Source organism: Pantherophis guttatus, chromosome 3 (genome assembly GCF_059756535.1).
Source record: "Pantherophis guttatus breed Tessera chromosome 3, ASM5975653v1, whole genome shotgun sequence".
Taxonomy (NCBI): Eukaryota; Metazoa; Chordata; class Lepidosauria; order Squamata; family Colubridae; genus Pantherophis; species Pantherophis guttatus.
Genome location: NC_142065.1, coordinates 145,001,838 through 145,023,331, shown reverse-complemented (window position 1 = coordinate 145,023,331; position 21,494 = coordinate 145,001,838). Strand labels below are relative to the sequence as shown.

The window sequence follows — 21,494 nt, the reverse complement described above, 5'->3', positions numbered from 1 at the left end:
GATTGCACTAGTCTTTGCTAACAGATCAACAAAGCAAAAGGAATTTTCATACCTGAGTTAACTAGTTGCTGCTCCATGACCCCACATCCCAAGACCTCCATCCATTCTCCTTGAAAGTTGATCTCCATCTCAAAGGAAGGGTGAGTAAATGGAAAATAGCAGTCCACCCATCTAATCTTGAGTCCTGGGGTGGTTAAAATAAAAGATATAAGCCAAAAAGAAAAGATGGGGTTAAGTGATGTAACAGCTTATGCCTTGCAGTGTACCCTAAGAAAAAGTTTACCTTTCATTTAATGACATCAATAACTGCAAACCATAAAAAGTAAATAGCCACATAATTGTTAATATATTGTGTGTAAGGTAATATATCTTGGATCTTGGGGAAGAGGTAGAATAGGAGGAAAAGCCTTTATGCAATTCAAGCATCCTTTAAAACAAATTAATCGCCAACAACTACTTGGTATGAACTAAGAACATGGGTAAAATTTTGCTGTGGTCAGTAACTGGAAATAACTAACATCTATCTCCCCAGAGATATAGATGATGACTATATTATAATGGTTATTTATTTTTTATTTAAGCAGATTTGTATGATATACAGGTGGCTCCAGGCAGTTTCCTACATTAAAATCCACAGTATTAAAAATTGTAACACCACCACCCCATGGCAGCAGCAACAAAATCAAATCAACCACTTGATCAGCTCCATCTCCATTCAAAGTCCTCAGGTCCACTGGCAAAACCACGTCTTCGGAGCCTTTCAGAAAGGCCACAAGGCGAGGGTCAATCACACCTCCAGGGGAAGGATGTCCCATAGGGAAGGGGCCACCACTGAGAATGCTCTTTTTCATAATCCCACCGGATGTTATATTGATTGTTTCCTAGTATGATTTGATTGCTTATTTCTACCCTATGACTATCGTTAAGTGTTGTAACTATGATTCTTACGAATATATCTTTTCTTTTTATGTAGACTGAGAGCCTATGCATCAAAGACAAATTCCTTGTGTGTTCAATCACACTTGGCCAATAAAGAATTCTATTCTATTCTATGTACATCCCTAATGGATGGGACTAACAACATTCTCTGCCTTCCCATCTTAACCCTCTACAAGAGCCAAAGAGCGCCTTACTCAGAGCCACTACATCTTGCCAGGGTTCAGTTTTAGCCTGATGCATCCTATCCAGATCTCAAAGCCTTCAGGCACAGGGAAATGTCACAGAATCACTTAACTCACCACAGACAGAGATGTACAGCTGAGTATCATCAGCATGCTGATGATATTTCAACCCCATTGTGGGGTGACCTCCCCCAGTGATTTTATGTAGATATTAAAATTGCTTATAGGCAGGTTTGGTGTCTTTGGTAATCAGCAAGTCTTCATTGTGTACTAGCCTCAATGCCTCTTCTATACTGTCCTTCAGATATTCTTCCAATGCCCTTTTTTCTTCTGTACTTGAACCTAGGCTCCTTGGTAAATAGTCTGTCAACATTACTGCACGGATGAAGGGTATGATTCATTATTATTATTATTTTTCTGGTCTTCCTATCCAGGATTTATACTTCAGCTTGAGTCCAGTTCACTATTTCAGCTGTATATCTAATGGCTGGTATTGCTCAGATGTTAATCACCTCGATTTTCACCTCTGAGTTTGGAGTTTATGATCTTCTTCACTCTTCTGATGTAGAGGTAATCCTCGACTTACAACAGTTCATTTAGTGATCATTCAAAGTTACAACGGCACTGAAAAAAGTGACTTATGACCATTTTTCACCCTTACAACCATTGCGGCATCCCCATGATCAAAATTCAGATGCTTGGCAACTAGTTCATATTTATGACCGTTGCAGCATCCCAGAGTCATGTGATCCCCTTTTGTGACCTTCTGACAAGCAAAGTCAATGGGGAATCCAGTTTCACTTAGTTTGTTACTAACTTAATAAATGCAATGATTCACTTAACAACTGTGGCAAGAAAAGTTGTAAAATGGAGCAAATTCACTTAACAAATGTTTCATTTAACATAAACATAAATTTTGGGCTCAATGGTGGTCGTAACTCGAGGACTACCTGAATTCACTATTAACCTTCTTCTTGACTTCAATGTGACAGACATCCAGGTATTTATAGTGATCTTTTTCAGTACAGATTCTTGATATTATTTCCATAGGGTATCTTGATTCCTTCAGTTTTCACTACTTTTCCTGTTAATGGTGAGGGTGGCACATTTGTCCAGTCCAAACTCCACTGCAATATCTTGGCTGCATATTCAGACAGCGTTGATCAGAGATTCCATTTCAAATGGTGTTTTTCCACATAGCTCCAAATCATCCATGTAAAGGAGGTGGGCTAGCTTGGTAGATGTTTCTTTGTCGTTTGATAGCCATGGCCTCAGTTATTCAGCATTGTTGACAGAGGCATCAATGCAATGACAAGCAGTAATGGAGATAGTGTTGATAGCGATGATTTTACCCACTCTATTTTTTTTAAATTATTGCCTAAGTATCTCTTTTACCAAAGAGATTTCTTTGTAGCCCGTTTTAAATTCCAAGCTATTCTTCCTTAATTTGCGTCTATGTATGAATATTACATAGAATGGTGTGACAAATAAAAATTATCTATAAACACTTATGGGTTTCCACTGTATCTGCAATATGTTCCACTAACCACATGGCACAAGGAACTTTCTACATACAGAAAGAAAGTTGGATAAGTAGAGGATTTGAGAAACAGAACGACTTATTCTTTCCCTTGTGCAGTAAATGAAGCTGAGTGTCTCTCTTTCAAGTCCTGCTCTTTTTTTCCGATGAAGAGTTCTCTTTAACCGTGTAGTTTGTTTCATTTCCAATTGGCACGCATAGCCTTCTTCTATTCTGACTTTATCTTAAGCAAAATTATTGTGACTGGCATACAACATGTTTCATGACCAAGTGGAGTACTCAAGCCTGAGTAGCTGTTGCTCTAGCCCAGCCTATGAACTGAAATGGCATACATCCAGTTTATAATGGACCTGGCAACCCATTAGAAACATAAAACGTATTTGAGAAGGTCAAATATTTAAAACCATATTGAACTAATGGTAAATACTGTAACCAGCACGGCATTCACTGTATGCAATTGAAAACGAAGAAACTATATTTTCATCCTTAGAATCTTGGCTTTTTATATTTTTTCTGAAAATATGGTTTTAAAGTATAATTTGAACATAAGCTGACAAATCATCTAAAAATGGATAACCCCACGACACAGAACCAAAGGAAATATTTATCATCAAGTGCCCCATGTTCAATCTGACATTAATTTTCGGTTTATGTAATGTGAATAAAAAATAAGTTGAGACTGGAGCTGATTATGAAAAGAAGAAACAAGTATGCATATACCACAAACCAAAAAAATCTCAGCAAGAAAAAGAAAAAAGTTGCTAACACCTTCTTGTGTAGGAGTTTAAATTAAAATGTTCTTTGCTAGATCTATGATAAAAATATACCCCAACAATTTCAAACCTTGCCAACATCTTGCTTGAATTCTAATGTTCATAGAAATTATTTATTTATATGTTATATTTTTAAATATACTTTAAGAATAGTTTTGCTGGCTTAAATTCATTATGCTTGGCTTTCTAGTACATTTTCCTTACCCAAGTGCCCCCTTCCGATGTGAAGGACTGCAGCTCCCATAATTCCAAAATGATTTTTGTGAGACTCAGAGTTATATTGCTCTTAACAAAGGCATCAGACCACAGTAGCTTGTTATATTGTATTGCAACTTTGGTATATGTTATTAGTGGGTTTTTTTTTAAATTTATGCTTCAGAATTGAATGTGTGTGTATTCAACTATGAATTAATCTGGAATATAAAACAATACATCAAAAATATAACAATGTGTGCATTTATGCTTACTGGACCAAATAGGTACGGTCATAAATCTTCATGCATCAAAACCAGCATAACATAATTGAACTGTAGAAAGCTGTACTGTGTTGTGAGAAAAGTCTGCTGCTGATAGCTCTTCCTAAATACTTAGCTGAATATAATGATATTATTAAAGGTAATCCTTATTTAATGACCACAATTAGGATGGCAACTTGGTCATTAAACAGTCACTAAGCAAAACAGCAACTGTGTTTATGATCTTATTCTAGTTTTCCTTTGCTTTTCAGATCTGCAAAGGTTGCAAACAGTGGCAAACAGTCACTAAACAAGGCAGTTGCTAAACAAGAACTGACAGCATAGTGCGGTACATATCTGGGTGTGCCTCTTGCTACTATGTGTTAATTGACATTCAACTTCCATGAAAAGATAATCTGGAGGCATCACTAATGTGTAAATTTAAGATTAGTATTCATAAAGGTTCTGCAGGAATTGCCACAAGTTACCACTTACAGTAATTAGCCAGTATTTATTGTTACTAGCTGCTAGAGTGTATGACTCTGATAAAATACATTGCAACCTAATCAGAGGCCATTTGATTGATTTGTGAGGTACGTACCATCACCAAAGAGATGAGCCACAAGTTTTGTGAGTGTCATTTTCAAATTGTATTCCACAAGTTTTGCTGCTTCCATGGTATGCATCTCTTGCTTATGTGATGTACGGTGTCCTTGTTCAAACAAGTAACAATTTTCTCCATCGCTGACATTGCTGAACAACTGTTTATTAAATAAAAGACAATTATAAGCAATTAGCACTGTTTGTTCAAAGCATTTCACATACGTTCGTGATAATCCTTATAAATAGAGTCTACAAAGGAGATTCCCATTTTTTGCTTTAGTTATATCAAATATGTTAATTGAACTTCAGTAACATTATAGAAAGTTTCTTTTTTTAGAAATCAAGTCCATATTTTCCCAATCTGCAGAAACTAACCTAAGCAGCAATGCTTGCCTCAGGACACTTAAGCAAGTATATTTTTAAGTTGGGATTTTAATTAGAGATTTCCAGCTCACAGTTTACTCACTTAGCAACAGGCCTTCATCAAAATATCATATCTGTAATGGTATGTGGGAATGACCTTGGGAGACAGGGGGAAGAAATGCAGCCTAGGGAACCGTCAAATAAAAGGCAATTTAGCCCACAGCAGGAATCTGGGCGGGCAAGCAGCTAAGAAGGAACCCTTCCTAGTTCCTTGGGCTGAAAAGGAGACAGGAGAAATGTACTTTCAGATTTGTAAGATTCTGTTAATGTTACCTTGCAATAAATTACAATTGTACAATTAGCTCATTAGCTTCTTGCTTGCACTATCTTGTAAGGCTGATAATAATTTTCCCCTATCAAGTGTCCTCTCCACTGATATACCCACATCACCAAATGGATTATAGGAATTGGAGTTTAACATATCTGGAGGACACCTCAACTTATGACCACAATGGAGCCCAAAATTTCTATTGTTAAGTGAGAAATTTGTTAAGTGAGTTTTGCTCCATTTTACGACCTTTCTTGCCTCAGTTAGTTAAGTGAATCACTGCAGTTGATAAGTTAGTAACATGATTGTTAAGCGAATCTGGCTTCCCCATTGACTTTGCTTGTCAGAAGGTCTCAAAAAGGGGATCACATGACCTTGGGACACAGAAACAGTCGTAAGTATGAACCAATTGCCAAGCATCTGAATTTTGATCACAATGACCATGGGTATGCTTCAAAGGTCGTATCTGTGAACAACAGTTATAAATCACTTTTTTTCAGTGCCATTGTAAGTTTGAAAAGTCACTAAATGAACTGTTGTACGTAGAGGACTATAGTACAGGTAATCCTTGACTTACAACCACAATTGAGCCCAAAGTTTCTGTTGTTAAGTGAGCCATTTGGTAAGTCGGCTTTGCCTCATTTTATGAAGTTCCTTGCCACCGCTGTTAACAGAATCAGTGCAGTGGATAAGTTAGTAACCTGGGTGTTAAGTGAACCTGGCTTCCCCATTGACTTTGCTTGTCAGAAGGTCGCAAAGGGGATCACATGACCTTGGGACCTTGGCAATGGTCATTAAGTATGAACCAGTTGCCATGCCTCTGAATTTTGATCACATGATCATGGGGATGCTTCAAAGGTCATAACTGTGAAAAGCAGTCATAAATCACTTTTTTTCCACTGCTGTTGTAACTTTGAATGGTCACTAAATGAACTGTTGTAAGTTGAGGGCTACCTCTACTAATGCTATTGCAAAGATAGTAACCAAAAGCAATTTTAACATTTATAAATAATTTGATATAATCACCACTTTGGTACAATGGTGGTTATTTCTTTTCATAAGATCATCTATATTTCAGATAATAATAATTAGCAGTGACATCTATATACGTATTATTGTTTTAGAGTTTTGTGGTGATCTACGATTATTTCTCAAGATGAAACAACAACTTTAGCCTTATAAAGTCAATTCATTATTTAATCAATGAAATAATGAATTCTCCTTAAGGGCGCCAGTCGTTCACCGCTACTAACTCAACCTACCTACATTGGCTGTTTTCTAATATTTGGCTGCTGAATCTAGCACATGTAATATGTCAGTTTTCCTTTAAGTGAGGAAGAATCCATAATTAAATCAATCTACTCATTCTGAACCTAATGTAGAACAGCCTCCTTACCTGATGGATTAACAATGACAATCATGCACAACTTGTGCACGAAGGAGAATATTTCCTACCTTTGTAATTCACTGTTTGACACACATACAAAATAAAAACCCTGTAAGATCACACCTGGTCCTCCACTGTCATTGAATGAGCAAGTACTTAGGTTGCTGTATTAATAATAGAATACCTTCTGCTGCTTACAGCCAGGATTTTTAGTTTAGGAAGAAAACAACACAAATTACTTTGGACATGAAGCTACATCACCTTTCAATGTAATCACTGAATCTTTCAATCCAGAGCTCACCAAATGCAGAAAGCTGAGATTGTTTGTATTATATGAATTCAGTCAGCAAACTCCAGTAGCTAAAAGGCTTTCAGAAAGAGTGTGACCCATCTTTCAAAGGGTGTAATCCATTTTTTTAAAAAAAAAATATTAACTCACAGTTAATATGTTAATATTTACTTCCAGTGTTCAGTATACTTTAGTTGATTGCCCTTTCAAGGCAATCTGATAAAGCTCAGTTCTGATTGATTTCTCATGCTTTAAACTCCTAATTTGGCTGAGATAGTTTTCTACTTCTATATGCCTTAAAATGTACTAGAAATGTTTCACTAGCAGTGATTTAGCTGTGCCCAAGAGTAAGGGCCTGGAAGCTAGTGGAATTATCCTTACTCCCAGGCAACTAAGTGTTTTATATTCTTGGGGTCTTCCCTTTTTTAAGATCAGAAGAAAAGAGATGCTGACACTAAGTGTTTAAATTCTGTGTATACTGCTTTACCTCAAAAGGAATTCAGCAATGAAAAGAGAACCTCCTTTATTCCATTGCAAGTATCATCAATATCCTGAGGGCCCAAGATACGGTATATCATGTTGAAACTTTAGCAATACAAAGATAAAAGAAACAATACTCTTATGACATTAAAATGCCCTCCACCTGTATTACTCTATCAGCTTTTGCTGTCTCTCAAACACAAATCTGAAGTGCTGTGCGGTGAAATGCTACTCGACTACTATAAAAGTGGAAAAGAAGAATCTCAATCCAAGATTATATGTACAAAATAGAATTTTCAGGTAGCCATTAAGCAGAATTATTGCTCTAGAGTGATCTCTCAGGCAACGGCCATGTGACAAATGTGGTTTCTATGGAATGATGAACAAACTCAATATTATGATGCATTGTTATATTGAGATTGGCTTAACTACAGTTGCTACAAACCATCAACCATCATTTCATTTAAATCAAATCTGGAACTTGGTTCAAAGTATGGTTTCAGATGAGAAGAGAAGGACTTACTCAAAAGCTGAAGCCCCTTTGCAATGGCTAATCCATGAAGTAGTCATGCAATCTAATTCAGAACATGCCTAGAAAAGTTTATTGGTGAAATTACCTGCTCTTTCACATTCTCTCTCTCTGGAAAAGGTAGCAAATACCATATAATGCAACAGCAGTATGTTTCTATTTCAACAACTGACAATAATAAGGAAAAGAAAAATGCATCTGGCTAAGAAAAGTATCAAATTCCTATGATTTCCTACTTCATCCTTAATGGCTTGGGACCAGGTTATCTGAGGGACCATGTCTTGCCAGTCACATCCACCTGACCCAGTGGTGGGATTCAGCCAGTTCTCTCTGGATCGCGCGAACTGGTAGCAGTGATGGTGGGAGGCTCCGCCTCCTCGACCTGACAGAAGGCCGTGTGCATGCACAGACAAGGCACATGTGAGTGGAGCGCGCACATGACCGCACTCATATTTGCGAACCGGTAGGGAAGGTAAGTGAATCCCACTGCTGACCTGACCCGCTAGAGGAGGAAGAAAAGAATATTGCGGGTCCCGTCGCCTAAGGAGGTACATCTGGCGGAACCCAGAAGAAGGGCCTTCTTTGTGGTGGCTCCCTCCCTCTGGAACATCATCCCTCTGGAAATTAGACTGGCCCCACTCTGACATTCTTTTGGAAGGCCCTGAAGATGTGGTTCTGCCACCACGCCTGGGGAACCCAGAGCGGGATGAAGCCTATTAAATGGCTGGTATGAGTGTGTTGTGGCCAGGGGTGGGGTGTTATTATTTTATTATTTTATTTCTTTTATGTTGTATTTTTATCTCCTGTTCAGTCACTGTGAGCGAGTAGGCAGCAATATAATTTTTTTTAAATAAATAAATCTGGATTTTCCTTAAAAGAATTCCATTCTCCACCTTCCTTCTCTACCTCTACTGACTTATCTCTAACACTGAATTTCTACCACTTTCTGCATTAATATTTTTTTATTTAGACTCAGTTATGTCACAGTAATGGAAATAGTACCAATAGGTGACCAATACATTATCTGATCTATTAATTTTATATATCTTATGTTATCAGCAGAAAATTATCAAAATAATTATGTCACATCCCCTTAGCAAACCTTACCCAAAGTTTACAAAAAGGGCATCGCCTAAATTAAACCAGTGTTTTTAGTCTACAATATGCTATCAGACTTTGTGTTCCCATTAGCTCCCTCTGGTGGAGAGAATAATGTAGGTTATATTTAATATGAGATGGAAGGGGTTAGATATACAGTCTTTCCAAGTTACAGTTTTAAAAAATTGTATGATACATTCAAATAACTCCATTGTTTAAAAGTCAGCTATTTAAAATTTGACTTCCACAACTGCTGGTCCAATTATTTTGGAAGCATAATTCTTTCTTTGTCAAGATTTAAAGCAAATTTCTGACAACACACCACAGCAAGTGGTAGTAGTTAGCAGAACCTGGAGCATCTTGAAAAAAGCTAGAGACGGAAATATTAAGTACTTAGATGGGAGCTTACTGGAAATCCCAGGGTAACTGAGTCAACTAGGAAGTTGAAAAACATTTTAGAACACAGTGGCAAACCATTTATTTACTTGTCAATAAAACTTCATGGATATCTCTATATTATCACCAGAAATCAAGCTTGCCTTAAGGGAGACTTTATTTCTGACTCACCTTCAATACTCATTACTCTCTTGCAGCTTCTTCAGCTCTTTCAGCAGGAAATAAAAACAGTGAAGTTTATTACGTTTTGCAGCCTGGAACTTTCTCTACATTGGGTGTCATTTCATACATGTTGATATAAATTATCAAATCCCAGATTGCCACTGTGGGGTCCTTGGTGCCCTCTGAGCTTGGTTCTTTTCTTGTAGACATTTCATTACCCAAACCAGTTAACATCATCAATGCTATTAGAGTTGTGGTTGGAATGCAGTATTGCAGGCTAACTCTGCCCACTGCCAGGAGTTTGACCTTGACAGGCTCAAGGTTGACTCAGCCTTTCATCCTTCCAAGGTTGGTAAAATGAGCGTCCAGATTGTTGGGGGCAATATGCTGACACTGTATAGTGCCCAGAGAGTGCTGAAAAGTACTATGAAGCGGTATATAAGTCTAAGTGCTATTGCTAGTCCTAGACTAGCATGATGACCCCTCAGTTCAATTCTGAGCTACAAATATTCTCTTTTATTGATTGTCACTGTATTTACTATTGATTGGATTAGACACAGATTGGATTAGATGAAGAACTGGGTTTTCAGACTTGGAAGCCTGTAATCCTGGGAAAGATGAAAGCAAAGAGAAAAAGAGGACAGCCAACAGCAAAATGGCTTGATTATAGTAGCAAAGCTACTTCCAAAGCTATTGGAAAACATGAAGGACCAAGTCAGGGAGAGATCAATCTGGAGAATATTTATGTGGTTGCTAACATGATACCAGCTTGATATCATATCATTTTTATCATCATCATCATCATCTATAGCTGTATTTCCTGAGCTAAAATGTTTTAACTTTTCACTTGAAGTTTGAAGTTTGAAGTTTATTAGATTTCTATACCGCCCTTCTCCCGAAGGACTCAGGGCGGTGCACAGCCATATTAAAACACATAGATTTATAAAATTTAAAACCAATTAAAATCTAATATATAAAATTTGGCCCGCAAATTAAAACACACATACACCCATTATAAAATTCGTACTAGGCCAGTCCGGCTTGCTGGAACAAATGGGTCTTAAGGGCGCGGCGAAAAGTACGTAGGTCGGGGATCATATGAACCTCTAGGGGCAGCTCATTCCAGAGGGCTGGGGCCCCCACATAGAAGGCTCTCCCCCTGGGTGTCGCCAGTCGGCATTGTTTGGCCGACGGCACCCTGAAGAGCCCCTCTCTGTGGGAGCGTATTGGCCGGTGGGAGGTTGTTGATGGCAGAAGGCGGTCTTCCGCCTTGTTCCAAAAACAAAAGCTCCTCTTACGTGGGAACTGAGGGAATCAATACAATTATTACAATTTCCAAAATCTGAGAATATTTTTAAAGGAATATGTCAGTTTTGGAAGCCATTTTTTTTTCTTTTAGCTTCCTGACTGCCACATTTTTTTAGCCTGGGAAATTAGGAGGGGGTATTTTGTTGGAGCAGTGGAAATTTATCCACAACAACATTCTTTACTCTGGGAGTCAAGGACGTTTGCCTGCACCTGGATGGGAGTGACTGGGGATTGTCTCAGTTGCATTTGAAGAATGGATTGGTTCATGTGATGAACTTCTGGGTGTTCAGCAGGGTTGTGAACTTTCAACTGGGCGGGGAAAACCTGGAAGCTTTCAGATTCGGGTTTTCCCAGATGTGCAAACATTACATCTCTAATAAAGTGGAAGTTTGAGGAACTTATTGCCGTGGAGTTTTATTTTATTGGGGGTGTTTTTTGGAACTCTGACAGAATATGTAAGAAATTACACTGAAATTACACAAAGCACTGTCCCTAATATTTTTAGGGAAAACTAATTTATTTGCTTAATTAAGAAATGTGCACATGTTTAGAAGCATTCAACTTGAGACGAAAGTACGTTGAAGTAAAATTATTTATGACAAATAGGCCAGAAAAAAAGAGAGGGGTAGAAAGGGGGACGGGGGTAAAGAGAAGCATGCACAGGAATACATTCTGCTCCTTTCTTCTAATGTTTTGTAGATGCATTTTTCAGCTCTTCCTCCTCTCTTTAGTGATCTAATTTTGCATAAAAGAGAGGTTATAGAAGTTCAAAGAACAACAGAAAAACAGAGCACTCTAAAATATGCCAGAAGTGCTAGGGAGAAAAACAAATTGGCAACCAGTACTGGGTTTTTTAATAGCTTCCCAGTTTATTGAATGCTATGATTCTGTTTCAATATGGAAATGTATTTTAGAGTTGATGCATTACATTATTGCATATATCAAATATTTACTCATGAAGCAGAAACTGCCACAGCACATTTTCCTGAAGACATTTAACAACATAAGACTATCATGCTGCGCCACGCCAAAGTTGTCTAGTTGCTTATTTCAATAAAATGCTGAAAGGAAGCAAATGTGCAAGTTATGAGTTGAATATTTAGTCCATCTTCCCAACTATTGGGAGATATCTTGTCTCAGGTACCAGAAGCAATATAAATCTTGATTAGTAGTCAGTGATAGGTTTTTATCCCATGAATTAAAAGCTTGTCACCACAATGTGTATCTCCTTGCATTCTGTAGTTTAGCTACAGTGTGTAGTTCTGTAGTTTAGTTTAGCTTAACCCCCACACATGCACGTGCACCCCCCACATGCACCCCCACCCCCTGCATGCATACTACCCCCGCACAGGCATGACAGAGACCCGAAGACCAGCTAGCCGGTGGGAGGCACGAGCTGAACTGGGGCGACACCTCGCATGCCATCAGAGAGGGTACCATGTGCCACCTCTGGCATGCGTGCCATAGGTTCGCCATCACGGCTCTAGCAGATAACTTAAGAGAAATTTCTCTGAGGCATAAGTATTCAGTTCAGTTCCCATTAATCCCATTTATTAAGTCACCCAAGAGCAAAACAAAATAAATTTAAAAATGCTAGTTGTCCTTCAAATTAGAATATCCAGCAACTATCTGAAACATTTGTTCTATTGAACGTAACACCTTACATGCGCATTAATAAATGGCATGCTTAATTAGAGCAAAGTAGAAAACACCAAAAATTAACCAAGGGTTAGATATAAAAACAAACTGAACCATACATGAGCATTAATAAATGATATGTTTAACTAGGTCAAAGCAGTTATAGGAGCATCAAAATTTAACTGAGGGTTAGATATAACAACAAATTAATCCATCCCTGTTTTCGGTTCTGTTTTGAGCCTTCCAGTCAGTCTCAGACTAGTCCTTAAATTTTTTTGTCAAGATTTTCAGAAGTAGCTTGCCATTGCCTTTTTCCTAGGGCTGGAAAAGTTTGGTTTAAGATCACCCAGCTGGATATATGTCTAAACTAACCTCCCAATCTCCCAGTTTCTAGCCTGGTGCCTTAACCACTGCACCAAACTGAATCTCAAATACAAATATAATTTGGTATTCATGAAATATAAAAAAACCAAATAAACAATAATGACCTAACCTACAAAAATCAAAAGTGCTGAACCTCTTTGCTAGGATTGTGTCATGCTTTGGACTTGATTCTGAAGAGGTGCTTCAGAACACATGGGAGTGCTAACATACCACCTGTCTGTAACTCATTAAAGCAGCCACATCTGTTTCTTAGGCTTATTGGAAAAACTGTAACAGAAAAAGAAGGCTGCAAGCAGTCATTTAATAGTGAAGAACTATAGGTTCCTCACCTGGGGGCTTTAGTAAAGAAAATATTAATAACAACCATGAGGGATAAAAAGCAAAACATATAAAGAGAAGAATCTGATTATAGTCTACTATTATCAACAAGTATTCCCATATTCATCCAGTTCTGGCTCTTTTTCTAGTCATCATGTGGTGAGAACATATGCCACATTAAGCTTCTTCACAGAAAAGTGAGATATGATCCAAAGAAATACCTTTCTTATCCTTTGAGAAACTGCCAAGACAAAGTCTTAGTCCAATGAGGAGACCAAATCAGTGTTAACATAAACTCAAAACTCAACCCCTCCAAGACCGAGTGGCTGTGGCTTCCGGCGTCCCGATATAGCCAGCTGACGCCATCGCTGGCTATTGGGGGCGAATCACTCGCCCCCACGGAGAGGGCTCGTAACTTGGGCGTCCTCCTGGACGCACGGCTGTCGTTAGAAGATCATTTGGCGGCCGTGGCCAGGGGGGCTTTTTATCAGGTCCGCCTGATACGCCAGTTGCGCCCCTTTCTAGATCGGGACTCCCTACGCACAGTCACTCAGGCACTCGTCACTTCCCGCCTGGACTACTGCAACGCTCTCTACATGGGGCTCCCCCTGGGGTGCACCCGGAGGCTCCAGCTGGTCCAGAACGCGGCCGCGCGGGGGATTTTGGGGGCGACGAGGCGCTCCCACGTGACACCTCTCCTGCGCGAGCTGCACTGGCTCCCGGTGGTCTTCCGGGTGCGCTTCAAGGTGTTGGTGACCACCTTTAAAGCGCTCCATGGCTTAGGGCCGGGGTACTTACGAGACGGCCTTCTGCCACCAATAGCCTCCCACCGGCCAGTACGCTCCCACAGAGTGGGCCTCCTCAGGGTGCCGTCCGCCAGACAATGTCGGCTGGCGACCCCCAGGGGGAGAGCCTTCTCTGTGGCGGCGCCCGCCCTCTGGAACAACCTCCCCCCAGAGCTACGTACAATAACAGACCTCTGGATTTTTCGTCGGGCCCTAAAAACCCATTTATTTCAACTAGCTGGGCTGGCTTGAGTCAAATTTTAAACGGATTTTAAATTGGAATGTTTTAATTACGGCCAAAATTATTTAATTATTTTAAACAGTTTTTAGATTTTGTATGTTTTGTATGTATGTCTTGTTTTTACTTTGGCTGTTCACCGCCCTGAGTCCTACATTGGAGAAGGGCGGTATAGAAATTTAAACAAATAAAAATAAATAAATAAAACAATCCCAGCAATACCATGGTTTTGAAATATGGAATGGGTCTCCTCATCATACATCGTACAATTTACTATATTTTTTTTTACCATATAACCCTTGTTCTCATAAAAGTAACACAAAAGCCAGTTAGACATTGATCTAATAACTTTTCCTATTGTTGGTTTTGACAGCATAAGGTCATGCTAAAAATTGCCAATTCCATATTTACTGGCACTTCACCCACTAGTGATAAGTCCATGAGCCCATGTAACCCATTAGTCAGGTAAGCAACAATAGGTGTGTAAAAAAGGAAGGGGGGGGACAGCAATCCAAGAACCACTCTGGAGGAAGGGATACCACCTCCTATGTTCCCCTTTCTCTTCTCTTTTCTCCCAACACAATTGCCATCTCTGTGATTTGTGTCTCCTATCCTGGGCCGGCCCCACAGCCTTTACTCTGATTGTCAAACCAGCCTAGTGAAAAATGGCCTAGGGAGAAATAAAAGACCCTATCTCCCATGCCTTGTTAGGAAAACAAAAGTGTTTAATGAAGGAGAAAAGCAACAACATAAACAGCTGTTCCAACATAACCTAGCCTGCAGGCTTATATTTGCAACACGTTGTAAACTGGTAAATGCATGTTTAAAACCAATAATATAACTTAATGGTAGCAATATATTGTAGCAATATATTGTTTCATCTCTAACTCTTTTAAAAGTGTCGGCTAGAACAAACTAATCATTAACTAGGTCAGTGATGGCTAACCTTTTTGCCATTGCATGCCAGGAAGGGGGGGTCAGGGGAGGTTCACGCGCATGCCCACACCCATAATTCTATGTGCCCCACCCTGCCCGTTTTTCTTTCTCACCTGGCTCCAGATCCTCTCTATGCATCTGGGAAGGGCGAAAACAGCTTTCCCCGACCCCTCGGAGGCCCTCCGGAGGCTCGAAATGGCCCATTTCCCAACTTCCAGTTGGACAGGAAGTTGCTGTCCCCAGCCTCCAGAGACTCCTAGATCATGATAATACACTAAAGACATGCTTGATCATGATAGCTCAAGATCCAAAGAGGATATGAGGACAATAGTTAATGTCCAGAAACTTCTGGGTATGCATCAAAATTTTACTTTTCAATTCTAACTACAAGCCTCTATGGCTAAGATACCTTTGTAACTTTTAGGAATGCCTCTCATAAGAATTACACAATAAAAGATGGACAACCCATATAGTAAGCTTTCATCAACAATAGTTGATCAAATGCTTTAAGAAATCTAAAATAGGACATTAACTACCCTCCATTATTTCTCACCCAGGAAGCTTTAGTCACTGGTCAAACTTAGTTTTTGTTATGTTTTAAACCTTTGTAACGTTTTGCCAAGTGGATCACATCACTGTGTATTTCTTATCTCTAAAAAAGGAAAAGTCACTCCACTTACTAGACCAATTTGGTGTTCCAAACCTCAAATAATCAAGAGAGAAAGCGGAGGGTCTTAATATAAAATAAGAGTTGTACATTTTAAATGTTTCCAATAATTCCTGTAGCAAGTTGAATCCCTCGATTTACTTTTCAAAACCCAAACAGCAGCAATATAATTATAAACTGTAAATTGTGCAATCCTCTTTTTTTAAAAAAATGTATTTGCCCAGCAAAGTGCTTAACAAAATTGCCTCAGAAAACATCAGATGTTAATATACAGCAATAATAACTCAATCACTCTCAGGAGAAAAGTCATCTAATGAATGAATTTGGAAATAAGACAAAATGAGAGACTCTATGAACATTTCCTTGGCATAAACTATTAGGACTATATGATCCAGGAGTACATGTTTCATGCAAATGTCGCTAATCAAGCCAAAATCACTGCATGATTCTATTAAAGAAATTAATAAGGAGGAAAAATATTTGTCCTCCAAGAAACAAATCATATTATAAGCACAGCCAATGTAATTTTCTATGTAATGGTTTTGTCACAAGACAGAAGCTGATTATCAGAGCAGTCAGCCCCTTGTATATCAAATACTGTACATTCCATGTTTTCCATTGCTGAGAAAGTTATTTCTCATATAGCATTTGCATACAATATTAAAATATAAATGTAGTTCTAATTCTGGGGTAGAAGACTTTTAGCCTTCCAAGTATTGTTGGCTCTTATCCAACAATACTTGGATAACCAAATCTTATCCAATTTGGTTCCTCATCATGGCTATCCTGGCCTAAATTTATAGGAGGTGCAGTTTAGAAGCATTTAAGGAACACCAAAGGTCACCTACTCCTAACTTCACACATGCATTTGAAGTTTATAACCTGCATACAGTATTAAACTATGAATGTAGTTCTAACTCTGCGGTAAACATATAAAATCTAAAGCCAAATCTGGGTATTAGTTGAGAGGGTAAAACCGATAGATTGTAAAACTGGAGAAAGCTTTTCTAGAAAATATTTTAATTCAAGTTTATCTTAATGATCAGAGAAAAATCAGACTTACTTCATGGCTGGAGAAGAGTCGTACTCCTTCCATTTGATGGAAGATTGGATAATGGGTGCTATCAACCTGATCACGACGATAAACATCTCCCGCAACTAAAAATGCATCAAGTCCAGCATGTATCAAATCCCATTGGTGGGCAGATGTATGAGCTCTTAGCATGTGTGTATGATTTAAGTAATAGTTATCCCCTTTCTTCCTGCTCGGATGGTCTTGTGGAATAAGCAGTCTATCAAAGTTTTGTTCTACTGTGACCACAGGAGACAAATCATCATAGACGGAAAACAGTGGGTTCCGAGAACGTACCAAGTACTGCTTGTAGAAGTGGTTTTTCACACGTTCCTTAATCAACCACAAAGGATGATTCCTTTGGTTGTGCAAGTTTTTCCCCACCTTGGAAATAATTTTCTTGGTAACATTACTGTAGTTATCTGAGAGATACGTATGGCCAAGAAGTTCCACTGCATTTGCAGGAAGGGCTCTGGCAGCAAAATCTGACGATATATTTTTATAGCAGGCATGGCTAAAACTGGCAGGTCTTTTTATCTGAAGTCCCCATGGTAAAACCACTTTGATGCAATGGATCACTTGTATTACATTTCTGGATGTAGCCATTAGAGTGTCCTTCTTGTGCTGTTAGTAGGAGAAAATCAAACAGACTATTATTTCCTGCAATATAAAAATGAAAATAGTAATAGCACTTAGGCTTATATACTGCTTACCAGTGTTTTACAGCCCTCTCTAAGGGGTTTACAGAGTCAGCATATTGCCCCCAACAATCTGGGTCCTCATTTTAGTGACCTCGGAAGGATGGAAGGTTGAGTCAACCTTGAGCCAGTCAGGATCTAAAGAATCGAACTCCTGGCAATGTGAACAGAGTTAACCTACAATACTGCATTCTAACCATTGCAGCACCATGGCTCTTGGAAAAAGTATTTTCCATAAAATAGCTAAACTTTAGCTCATTCAATCCCAAAGAGAAGTTTATGAAATAGTTCCATTACAACTTCCAAACAACTGTATTTACAATTGAAATCTAAACTGGTAAATAAGAAACTCCTGTTTCAAAATAGGCTTTTCAAACTTTTACTCTAGTGCCAGAGGGACAAATTTCATGTGGCCTTAATAATATGACTTAACACATTTGTGATACTGAAAAAGATCAATTCAAGACCAGAAAGGTATTTTTAGATATTTACTAAGATCTACACTTCTGCAACGTTTTCTTCCCATTCTTTGATGCCTCCTTGTCAAGTTTACAAACAGTTACTGTGTTTCTTTGAAAATAAAATCCAGTCTTATTTTCTTTTGGGCCCCAAAATAAGCATGATGGCTTATTTTCAGGGAAACACGATTTCAGGGTGATCAGCACAGTTGGGCACCCCACCCCCAGCACACACACAAGAGGTTGTAAGCGTATGGGGACCAATGGTATCCAGCAGCAGCTGCAGCCTGCCGGTCCCTCTGTCAGCGCACTCTGTCTGAGTGCAGAGTGGAAGGCACAGAGCAGAAGGCAGGCAATCCCAACATGCCGAGTGGAAGGCGGATAATCCCGGTGCACCATGCGTGTTACAGGCAAGCCAAGAGGTGCAAAGATGAGCCTATTGCGGCCACCCACTGCTCTGTCCCAACGCTGATCGGCTTTCCCACGGCCTGCACATCCAGATCACTGCTTCTCCCCCACACCTCTGCCTCTGCCGGTGTCACTGCACGAAGTGACAGTCACCACTGCACAAAGACGAGCCTCCTGCAATTGCCCACGACTCCGGCCCATTGCTGCTCGGCTTTCCCGCAGCTTGCGCGGTGCATCTCCAACACTTGTCTCTCCCCCGTGCTTCTGCCTCTGTCTGCTGCCGGTGTTGCCATGCAAAGACAAGCCTCCCGCAGCCAGCTGGCCCTCCAGCCCACTGCTGCTTGGCTTTCCCGCACCCCATCCAGCGCATCCGGATCACCTGCCTTGCGCTTCTGTCTCTGTCTGCTTGCACAGGTATTCAATTCACCTGTGTTGCACAGGCTGCGGCTGCTGCCAGGCACCATCAGCAAACATGCGCTCACCACCTCATATTTTCGAAGAAACACGGTATGTTTTGAAATATTCCATATAGAATTTTTTTTCAGGAAACTAAAGCTAGCAAAAATTGCATCAGCCAACTTACTCTATTTCCTAAACTGATCTTGTATACAAGATCAAAATGCTACCAAAGCATGTCCGCCTGTGTTTGTCATCTGCTCAACCTCTATGTGAGCAAAGAATTTCCACTAGTATAACAAATGTTAAAAACAAAATAATAAACATATGATAAATATACTAAAACTGGGCAGTTACCAAGCTGCTTAGCAACTTGGGAACTATATATTCTATTTAGCATAGAAAAGGTGTGTGGGTGTAATGCTGTAAATATTGTAGTTAATGCTATATTAGACTCTCTAAATCAGTATTCGACTAGCTGGTGTTCTCTAAATATATTGGGTTGCAAATTCCCATCATCTCAGAACAACACTAGTATTGTTATTTAAGAAATCCAGAGGATGCAACATTGAGGTTTAAATACAGTCTGATTAAAATGAAACATAACTATGTGACAAATGATTTATGAGTCATGTACAGTCTTCTGAGACCTGCCAAATTTCTGAAAAATCTCAGCATCATGAAAACTGACATTCTTAAGACACCATAAATTACATTAATAATTACCACCGAGTTATTTCTGGGAAAATACACTGGTTTAGTTTCCCAAAAGAGAGTCTTACAAAAGAATTCTCATTCTTTAGGAGCCGTGGTGGCCCAGTGGTTAGACTGCAGTATTGCAATCTGACTCTGCCCACAGTCAGGAGTTTGTTCCGGCTGGCTCAAGGTTGACTCAACCTTCCATCCTTCCAGGGTTGGTAAAATGAGGACACAGATTGTTGGGGGCAATATGCTGACTCTGTAAACAGCTTAGAGAGGCTATAAAGCACTACATAAGTCTAAGTGCTATTGCTATTTACTAATTTTGATGCTACATTCTTTAAACTACACAGAAATTGATATGCCTAGGAAATGTAGTGCACACATAAGAAAAGCCCAATGGGATCATGCCAAAAGTCATATTGGATAGAAATCTTGGAATTTGTAGTTAAATGGAGTTGGAGACACCAAGTTGAGAATTCCAACATTCTCTTTCCATGGTTGAAAATCTGATGGGTGTGAGAAACTCCAAAACACACAAAAGTACAGTTTCCCACTCCACTGTTATCTGGAGATATATATAATCCATGAGATAATCTATAGCAATAACAACTAACAGCTTTTCCTTTGTGTATTTGTTGAATCTTACATTAAAGCCATCCTAGTTGGAAGACAAAAGATTACTACATCCTGTGGTATATTGTGTTAAGAACTAGATCTAGCAAGGAGAAAAAGGCAGAAGAATCAAATAATAGCTTCCACTATAAATAAGGCTTGTATCTTCCCCTTGACAATTGTTAGGTTTCCTCTTAACAGTGTTTTTAGTTCTTGCAATAACTGCATTTATCAGAGAGCTGTATCCTTGGACACTACCTAAATAGTTTCTATTTCTACTCTTGGACAGGAGACGAATGATACAACCTGGGGGAGAAAAAGTCTTCTTCTACCCCCTACATTTTGCTTCCTGTGGCAAAGCAGTATTTATTTGGTTAGAAATACCATAAATCTTCTAAATTTATAATAGGGATGAATAAGTATATTTTAAAAGCTCATCCTCACCATGCCAAAAAGATAAACTTTGGGTTCTTAAATAGAAGGGGCCCTTGGTGCCCTCTGAGCTTGCTTGTTTTCTTTCATTACCCAAACTAGGTAACATCATTGGTGTTAGTAACTAGTAGCACTGATTATGCTACTTAGTTTGGGTAATGAAATGTCTACAAAAAAAACAAGCAAGCTCAGAGGGCACCAAGGACCCTCATGTCAACCCTGAGGTACACATATTCTCCCTTATTAGTTCTTAAATAGAAATTATATTCTCCCTTAGAATTTATTTTCTTAGATGTGGGGATAACTTATATTAAAATTTTTCTTATATCATCCTTTCTACTTTTTTTAATTCACAGCCCAGACCCTCAATGTTGCATGTTTTCCTTCCGTTCCACCATTGCTTTACTTATTTTGAAACAAGGCCAAGGAAGGCAAACTTGCTTGATAGAAATGCATTGTAACTGAAAAGCTGAGATAAGGAGAAGCAAAGCAAGAAAACACACTTCCTGCTTCCATATAAATTATGTAAAGGGACCAAAGTATGGAACTAATGATGTTTTGAGTGACAGATAATACTGATCAATCCTGACAAAATAGGTGGATCATCTGTCCAAGAAGATTGTGTTCAACGTATTCTAGAATATCTCAAGTCCTCCTAATGGATCATGTCCGTATTATGAAATGGCCCTAGATTTAACTTCGTGCTGTCACTATGTTTTCTGAAGCAGTGACTTATACACTTTACCCGAGGCTTAAACTTTAACTTGGCCAGACAGATCGCATTTGGTCAACTTAATCCACTGTGTGTCACTACTTACAATAATTTTCAAACCAATAAATTAATGCTTGCTTTTAAAGCTCTATGCAATGTGATATGGTAAGTTAAAGAGATACCTATCCCCATGTTAATTGTCTGCT

General features: G+C 39.1%; 1 protein-coding gene across 2 annotated transcripts in view; it reads right to left on the bottom strand.

Moving 5' to 3' along the window:
- Positions 1 to 21,494, bottom strand: part of FARS2 (phenylalanyl-tRNA synthetase 2, mitochondrial) — a 209,393-nt gene that overhangs the window by 149,890 nt on the left and 38,009 nt on the right. Inside the window, exons 3-5 of one of the 2 annotated variants that reach the window (XM_034429088.3) lie at positions 16,862 to 17,494; positions 4,491 to 4,650; positions 53 to 184 (exon numbers count right to left, since the gene is read on the bottom strand). In XM_034429088.3, coding sequence (XP_034284979.1) covers positions 53 to 184; positions 4,491 to 4,650; positions 16,862 to 17,476 — 907 coding nt within the window. In that variant the 5' untranslated portion in view covers positions 17,477 to 17,494. The remainder of the gene's footprint in view (positions 1 to 52; positions 185 to 4,490; positions 4,651 to 16,861; positions 17,495 to 21,494) is intronic. The other variant, XM_034429089.3, reaches the window with a different exon arrangement.